General features: G+C 38.8%; 1 gene segment (V, D, J or C); it reads left to right on the forward strand.

Moving 5' to 3' along the window:
- The first annotated feature begins 382 nt into the window (after positions 1 to 382).
- LOC102835906 overlaps positions 383 to 9411 on the forward strand; it is a 647474-nt gene continuing 638445 nt past the window's right edge. Inside the window, 2 exon segments of the C gene segment in view lie at positions 383 to 428; positions 500 to 816. Coding sequence covers positions 383 to 428; positions 500 to 816 — 363 coding nt within the window.

A 9411-nucleotide genomic window follows, 5' to 3' on the forward strand; every position in this document is an offset into this window, starting at 1 on the left:
GCCATCTTGAAGAGGAAAAAAAGAGGAGGCATTATGATCTCTCATACCACAAAGTTTGCTGTACATTTAAAATAATGTTGATAAATGTAAATTTACTTTATTTCTTCCAAAATTTTGTAATTTTTAACAAGCACACCAATATTTTATAGCATGTAGAAAAACAGCCTTTGTGCAAGTTCAGTTCTCCTGTGAAGGTGCTAGTGTTTCCCTGAATCATACTCATTTCTCTGACTTTAAATGGAGGAGGATATGCAAATGCAGCACTGTGTCTGCTGATAAATGCTACATAGCCCTTGCACTGGGAGCTTTGGGTGAGAATCCCCAGTCTCTGGCCTCTCTGCTGTTTCCATTTGTGCTCTAGAGCTAATTCAAAGGACACATCATGAATTTGGGGCTGAGCTGGACTTTCATTTTGACCATTTTATATGGTAATTATCAGAGGCACTATGTTGTATGTGCATGCGTTTGTCTGTGTTTCATCTAATCTCTGTATTTGCAGGTGTACATTGTGAGGTGACACTTGTGGAGTCTGGGGGTGATCTGAAACAACCTGGACAGTCTCTGAGACTTTCCTGTGAAGGCTCTGGATTCACCTTCAGTAACGCCTATATAAGCTGGATCCGCCAGTATCCAGGAAACAAATTGGAGTGGGTCAGCTTTATTAGAAACAAAGCTAATGGTGGAACACAAGAATATGCTGCATCTGTGAAAGGCAGATTCACCATTTCAAGAGATGATTCCAGAAACATTGCCTTTTTGCAAATGACTGGACTGAAACCTGAGGACACAGCCATGTATTACTGTGCAAGAGACACAGTGAAGAGAAGTCAGTGTAAGCCTATACACAAACCTACCCTTTATGGAGGTTATGAGGCTGAAAGGAGTGTTAAGGACCCAGCACACACAAAGACTAGTTCTAGGAACAGATCTGAATCTGAGAAGGTGTTTCCTGTTGGAAGCTGCGGTTTCCCTTACACTTAAACTGGAGACTTATGTGGTTATTAATTCAGGATTCTAAGCATTATAGTTTACAATACTTTATTCTTGCGTTTTGGTTTTCTGTGTATATTTTTTTTTTTGCTTCTTTTTGCAATTCCCACAACTTGACTGCCAATTTGAATTGTGTGGTGACATGTGATGCTATGATGCTTGAAACTATGTCACTGATATCACAAATACAAGTAGGGTTATCTATGGTGGAAAGATTTCAGCAGATCTCCAAGATTAAGACAAAATAGGAAAAAAGACCTTGTAATCTAACTTCTAAAAACAAAACAAAAAAAGATAAGTGAAAACATTAAAAAATATCAGCAGAGTGTTGTTTGATATCATGATGAAAAATGAGCTCTTCAAGTTTCAAGCATTTCAAAAACTACTGGGGAATAGCTATATTCTCAAAATAAATTAAATTAATCTTAATGGCTTGGATGAATTAACTTTTTTACACTTTCATTTGTTAATATGGCATGATTCAATATGTAAAGGAACAGATTTAAAAATACAATAATTATCACTAAGTGAAGCAATAGTAGTAAATAAAATTAAATACACAATTTTGCAACAACAGTGCTGTATGAGTGGTTTTACAAATAGACATGCATTTGGAATAGTTATGACCGAGGATAATTTTATATGTGTATTTAATAGTGACAAAGAGACTCATTGAACCTCTGAAACTATGCCCCTTAGTAAACCTTCAGGTCTGTGACTGAACTCACTCAATGGCTCAGTTTTCAGCCAAAGAGTAGACAAGTCTATGAAAGGAACAATAACTCTAGGGAGCTACACAATTCTTAGGATGATCAAGCAGAGATTGACATTCATGGAAGCAAGACCCAGAACTCAATGGACAGATGGAAAAGTTGATAACAGAACAAAACTATAAGAACAAGTTCAGAGAATCTATGATCAAAACAATTACAAAGTGAAAGAAGGTAAACACGTAGGAACAGAGATACAGATATTGAGAAGGCCAAGTAGATTACAGTATAAAATAGATTGCACTAAATGGAAGGAAAAGTTAATGGGATATAATATAACCTCAAGGAAAAACAATACTTTACAATGTACCAAGAAAATGAATATCCAAGTACATAGGAAATATTAAAACTATGAGGAAACTGACAAGAAAGAACAAACAAACAAACAAACAAAAAACATGAACTAAGCACAGGAAGACATACAAAACAAGGAAAGCAGCAGAACAACAATAACAACAAAAAATATAATGGCAGCAATTAATCCATACCTATCAATAATTATACTGAATGTAAACAGATTAAATGCACAAGTTAAGAAACAGAGAGTTGCAGACTGGATAAGAAAACAAGATCCTTCAATATATTGTCTGCAAGAGACACACCTTAAAGACAGAGACAAAACCAGACTAAAAGTCATAGGCTGGATAAAACATATACCAAGCTAATTGCAATCAAAAACGAATAGGACTGGCAATACTAATCTGTGATAAAATAAACTTGAAGGCAAAACCCAGCATAATAGATAAAGATGGACATTACCTCATGATTAAAGGGACAATTGAACAAGATGACATAACTATAAAAAATATCTATGCTCCCAATGAAAGAGCTGCAAAATTTATAAAGCAAGCCCTAATAGATTTGAAGAAAGAAATAGATGAATCCACAATAATAGTGGGTGACTTTAATACACCACTTTCAAAAATGGATAGAACAACCAGAAAGAAACTTGACAAAGACACAGAGGAACTATACAACACAATCAGCTACCTGGACTTTATAGATTTGTACAAAGCATTTGACCACAAAACAGCACAGTACACAATCTTTTCCAGTGTGCATGGATCATGAAGAATAGACCAAATGTTAGGCCGTAAAACAAACCTCCATAAATTTACAAATATCAAAATACTACAAAGCATCTTCTCAGATCACAATGCTATTGAATTAGAAATCAACAATAGGAAGCTGAGTTCTATGAAGAAAAACGTGGTGTCAGGATTGGAGGAAGACTCATTAACAACCTGCGATATGCAGATGATACAACCTTGCTTGTTGAAAGTGAGGAGAACTTGAAACATTTACTGATGAAGATCAAAGAGCACAGCCTTCAATATGGATTGCATCTCAATGTCAGGAAAACAAAATTCCTCACCACTGGACCAATAAACAACATTCTTATCAATGGAGAAAAGCTTGAAGTTGTCAAGGACTTCATTCTTCTTGGATCAACTATCAACACTCGCGGAAGCAGCAGTCAAGAGATCAGACGACATATTGCATTGGGCAAATCTGCTGCACAGGAACTTTTTAAAGTATTGAAGAGCAGAGATGCCAGCTTGAGGACTAAGGTGCGCCTGACCCAAGCCATGGTATTTTCAATAACCTCATATGGATGTGAAAGCTGGACAGTGCATAAGAAAGATAGTAGAAGAATTGATGTCTTTGAGTTATAGTGTTGGAGGAGAATACTGAAAATGCCATGGACTGCCAAAAGAACCAATAGATCTGTTTTGGAAGAAGAGGGCAGCCAGAGTGCTCCTTAGAGGCCAAGATGTCTAAGCTTCGTATCTCATACTTTGGACATATTGTCAGGAGGGAACAGTCGCTGGAGAAGGATGGCATGCTGGGTAAGGTGGAGGGTCAGAGAAAAAGAGAAAGACCCTTAACGAGATGGATTGGTCAGGTGGCGTCATCGATGGACTCAAGTGTGGCAACAGTAGTGAGGTTGGCCCAGGATCGGACATTGTTTCGTTCTGCTGTGCATGGGGTTGCTATGAATCGGTTCCAACTCGATGGCACCTGACAACAACAACAACAACATACAAAACCAACAGCCTACATTACTCTCGATGGAGAGAAACTAAAAGCTTTCCTTCTGCGAACAGAAACCAGACAAGGATGACTTTCATTACCACTCCTATTCAATATTGTGCTGGAAGTCTTAGCTAGAGCATTGCAGCAGGATAGGGCATCCAAAATGGCAAAGAGGAAGTAAAACTCTCTCTATTTGCAGCCAATATGAGCCTATATATTGAAAATCTCAAAGACTCAGTAAAAAAGCTACTAGACATCTTTGGAATATTCAGCAATGTGGCAGGATATAAGATCAAGATATAAAATATCAGTGGGATTCCTCTATAGTAACAATAACAGCACTGCAAAGGACATTGGGAAAGCAATACCACTTACAGTAACTGTCCAAAGGATGAAATATCAGGAATAAATGTAACCAGAAAAACAAAGGACCTATACTAAGACAATTACAAAATACTACTACCCAAACCAAAAGAGATTTACAAAACTGGAACAATATACCATGCTCCTGGTTAAGAAGACTTAACATTGTGAAAATGTCAATACTGCCTAAAACAATTTAAACATTTAATGCAATCCCAACCCAGATTTCAAGGACATTCTTCAAAGAGATGGAAAAAACAAAAACAAAACAATTACCAACTTTATTTGGAAAAGAAAGAAAAATAATGTTGGAAACCTCTCATTACCTGATTTCAAAATTTTCTACATGGCTACAGTGGTCAAAATAGCCTGGTACTAGTTCAATGAATGATACATTGATCAATAGGACAGAATCGAGAATCCAAAAATTAACCCATCCACATACAGCCAACTTATTTTCAGCAAAGTACCTGAGTGCATTGCATGAGGAGGAGATGGTCTCTTCAACAGATGGTGCTGGAAGAACAGGAAAGTGATATGCAAAAGATTGAAGCAAGACTTTTAGCTGAAGCCTTATTCCAAGAAAAATCAGTTTAGCATGGATTAAAGACCTAGTGCATACCAGAATTATGAAGGCAATCAATGAAACAATAGGGACAAATGTGAGGGCTTTAGTACAGGCCATACACAGACTATCAAATATTTTAAAACTACACACACAAAAGTAGACAAAATAGATGATTCAGACATATTAAAAATTAAAATTTTATGTGCATCACAATACTTCACTAGAAGAGTAAAAAGGGAACCCAAAGAATGGGAAAAAATCTTTTGCAGTGACACTTTGGACACAGGACTAATTTCTAAAATATGTATGAAACTACAACACCTCTACAAGAAAAAGACAAATAACCCAATTAAAAAGGGGCACAGGGGAGGACTTCTGGTGCTTCCCTGACCAGGCAGCACAGGTACGTAGGCTCCAAAGAAAGCGGGGGGGAGTATCGCACAGGGGAGGCCCCCGTCTAGTAGACAGAAAGCTTTTGAACAAACAGAAGACTTTAGGCTTCAACATTCTGAACTTGCTTTTTTAAAAGATCAAACTGCTGAGGAATTACAGGAATTTTGAGCTTTCACCCACCTGCACTCGGCTCCCGCTCTGGCAACTGCGGTGGGTAGGAGGCAAGGGGGACTGGAGGAAATCTGTTCAGAAGGCGGGCAGTTCTGGAGGAGGGGAGCGAGCAAGGCCTCAGAGGCTAGCACAGCCCTTCTCAGGGGGCCCTCCTTGCCATAGTAGGTGTTATTAGCATGGATATCAGGCAATTGTGGGTACTCACGGTACAGAGAGAGGCATTTTTGACGTCATCAGACACAGACGCCACCTGTCTGCAGCCACTACCCCCACCCCTGCCCTCCACTGCCTCGGCCTAGGACAGCCCTCTGCCCAGGCTCCAAGGCTCAGGCCCGCCCAAGGCCTAGGCACGCCCACCTACGACCAATTCAGCCCCCTGGCACAGGCCCGACCAAGCTAAGAAGCTTTTGGGTTGCTTTTTACCACCAGTAGTAGAGGAGTCATGCTGTAGCTCTGTGGGTTAATGTGCCAGACTGCAAAGCCTTTTGAACTGCAAGGTTGGTGATTCGAGCTCACCAGCTGCTCCTTGGAAACCTATACAGGGTCGCTGTGGGTCAGAGTCAACTCCACAGCACTTAAAAACAAGAAGAGGAGAGCAGAAGGGACTGAAAGAGAGTTAGAACATTAAAGACTTACTTATATTAAGCTACAGATTTTTTCTTTTTTCTTTTTCCCTCTCTTTCCTCTGCCCCTCCCCTCCATTTTTTTGTGTGTTTAGAGACTGCCATATTCAATCTTGGTTTTGGTGGTGCTGCTTTTTTTTTTTTTGGTCTGGTTTTTTTCATTGTTGTTGTTGTTGTTTTGGTTTGGTTTGGTTTGGTTTATCTTCTCTTTTTCCTCTTTCTCTCATTATCATTTTTGTTTTTGATTTTTGTTTTGTTTTCTACACAACTGGTGTTGTTTGGCTGTTACATAGCCTCCCTTCAAATTTTGGAAGACACTTTGTCTCCCTACATTACATTAAAAGAGTCAGCAACTGCTGCCAAATAGCCAAGCTGCAATAACACTTTATAAAACACCAAAACCCAGGCAAGAACAAATACCAGAGGTCATATGCCAGGGAAACAGGCAACACCTGTGAAAGTTACTCTGAGCTAAGCAATAAGAAGAGAGAAAAGGGAAGACCACATCCTGATCACATCTTCCTGGAAGCAATCAGAAAACATAAAAAAATTACCAAAATACATACTCAATTAAGTATCAAGGCCACAGATAAACATTAAACATGCCCAAGAAGCAAAAGCAGATGACCATATTAGCATATGTCCAGAAAAAAGATAAAATATCTGAGACAAATGAACTAGAAGTAGACCTGCACTCCATGATGGAAGGAGGGCAGGCCCTGGAAATGCCTGAGAAAGAATTCAGAAAAATGATTATAAAATGTTTCAAAACACTTTACAATGGAGTTGAGAAAAATAAGAAAGAAATCAGGAAAGCACTACAGGAGCAATCAAACAAGATAGATACAACATTGGTAACAATCCAAAACCTACAGAAAGAGGGCCAAACGATCAATAACAAAATAACAGAAATAGAAAACACCATGAAAGGGCAGAGGAGTAGAACAGATGAAATGGAAGGTAGAATCAGTGAGCTGGAAGACAAGTCTCTCAATACCACAAATATAGACAAACAAACACACAAAAAAAGATAAAAAATTCGGAGGAAGGTCTAAGATTCATGTTGGACAACATGAATAGGAATAACCTAAGACTTATTGACATTCCAGAACAAGAAGAATAACACAAGTCCAGAGGAAATAGTCAAACAACTACTGGAAGAAAATTTCTCTAACGTCCTGAAAAGCGAAAAGATAAACATACAAGAAGCTCAACGAACTCCAGGAAGGGTAGACCCCAAAAGAAAATCACCAAGACATATCATAGTCAAGCTCTCCAAACTCAAAGACAAGGAGACGCTTCTAAAAGCAGCAAGAGAAAATACTTTCAAAAATGGACAGAAAAACCAGAAACAAACTTGAAAAAAAACTGAAGAACTAAACAAGACAATCAGCCAACTGGACCTCATAGATGTGTACAGAGCATTCAACCCAACAACTACACAATACACATTCTTTTCAAGTGCACATGGAATATTCTCCAGAATAGACCATGTTTTAGGCCACAAAACAAATCCCCATAAATTTACAAATATCAAAATACTACAAAGCATCTTCTCAGACCACAATGCTATCAAGTTAGAATCAACAATAGGAAGACCAAGGAAATCATATCAAATACATGGAAACTGAACAACACCGGGCTGAAAAGTGACTGGGTAGTAGAAGAAATCAAACGTGAATTCGAAAAGTTTCTAGAAATAAATGAGAACGAAAACACAACATATCAAAATCTTTGGGACACAGCAAAAGCGGTGCTGAGAGGACAATTTATTGCAATAAATGCACACATCCAAAAAGAAGAAAGAACTAAAATTAACACATTAACACAGCATTTACAACGATTAGAAACAGACCAACAGAGGGAACCCACAGCCACCAAAATACAAGAAATTATGAAGATTAGAGCAGAAATAAATGAGATAGAAAAGAGAAAAACTATAAAAACAAGCAACAAGACAAGAAGATGGTTCTTTGAAAGAATTAACAAAATCGACAGACCACTGGCAAACCTAATAAAAGAAAAGAGGGAGAAGACACAAATAACATGCATTAGAAATCACATGCAGATGTCACAATGGAACCAAAGGAAATCAAAAGGATAATAACAGAATACTATCAAGAGTTGTACTCCAACAAATTTGAAAACTTAGAAGAGATGGATACATTTTTAGATAAACACAACCTACCTAAACTTACACACAGTGAAGTAGAAAACCTCAACAAACCCATAATAAAAGAAGAAATTGATCAGGTCATCAGAAGACTCCCAAGCAAAAAAAGTCCAGGCCCAGATGGCTTCACAGGTGAATTCTACCAAACATTCAGGGAAGAGCTGTAATAAAAAAAGAAATTGATCAGGTCATCAGAAGACTCCCAAGCAAAAAAAGTCCAGGCCCAGATGGCTTCACAGGTGAATTCTACCAAACATTCAGGGAAGAGCTGTCACCAATGCTACTCAAATTATTCCAGAATATAGAAGAGGATGGAAAACTTCCTAATACATTTTATGAAGCAAGTATAACCTTCATACCAAAACCTGGGAAGGATATCACTAAGAAAGAAAATTATAGACCAATAACCCTCATGAAGATAGATGCAAAAATTCTCAAAAATTATCTGTCTGTGTATTCTTTTGCTATATCTACCGCTGTCAGGTATCTCCTCCTCGTGAACCGAACCCCTATGTCGAGGCAGGTCCCCGACAAATATGGCTCCCAACGCGTGGCACGAAGGATGGGGTAAGAAATGATGCTCGACCTGAGACGGACACTGCCCGGGTTTGTCGCGACACCCCTGGTCAAAGAGTATCCAGGCTGGGAAGGGGCAGTAAGGAAGTCAAGGGGATGGGGGGGGGCCAGAGAGAGCCCAGTCCCATTCTATATATCCTAAAATTCTTAGTCTCTGTCCTATATATCTTAAAATTCTTAAGAAATCTCTACAAGAAAGAAAAATGTGTGTTGATGAAAGAAACTTGTCTAATTTTGTTAAGTGTGTCCAGCTGATTATCCCCTGGTTACCTGAGAGTGGAATCTTGGGGGAATCAGAATGGAAAAGAGTCGGGAGGGAGATGAAACTTTGGCTCAGGGAACGTAGCCAGGATCCCATTCCTGAAAAGGCTATCACCTATTTACCTGAGTCTGTGAATGATTTTCGAGGCTGTGATGAGTCTCTCCCTCTCCTAGATGGAACGAAGCCACAAGAGCTTCCTAAGAATCCCCTAACCCCTAAGTATGTAACAAGTTTAACTAAAGTGCAAGAAGTGCCAGGCTCCTCGAGCTCAGATACTGAGAAATGGAGTTAGTGGAGGAAGCCACTCAATATAATGATTTAAATGGGTCTTTTGCTTATTGGTATATTTAAAACAAGCTTGCTTTCATGTTGAAATTACTGAGTTACCTGGCCTTGTAGCATAGTGGTTACGAATCGGGCTGCAAATCGTAAGGTCAGTGGTTCGAAACTACCAGCTGCTCCGCGGGAGAAAGATAAGGCTTTCT

The sequence above is a fragment of the Chrysochloris asiatica genome, unplaced genomic scaffold (genome assembly GCF_000296735.1).
Source record: "Chrysochloris asiatica unplaced genomic scaffold, ChrAsi1.0 scaffold00260, whole genome shotgun sequence".
NCBI classification, from domain to species: Eukaryota; Metazoa; Chordata; class Mammalia; order Afrosoricida; family Chrysochloridae; genus Chrysochloris; species Chrysochloris asiatica.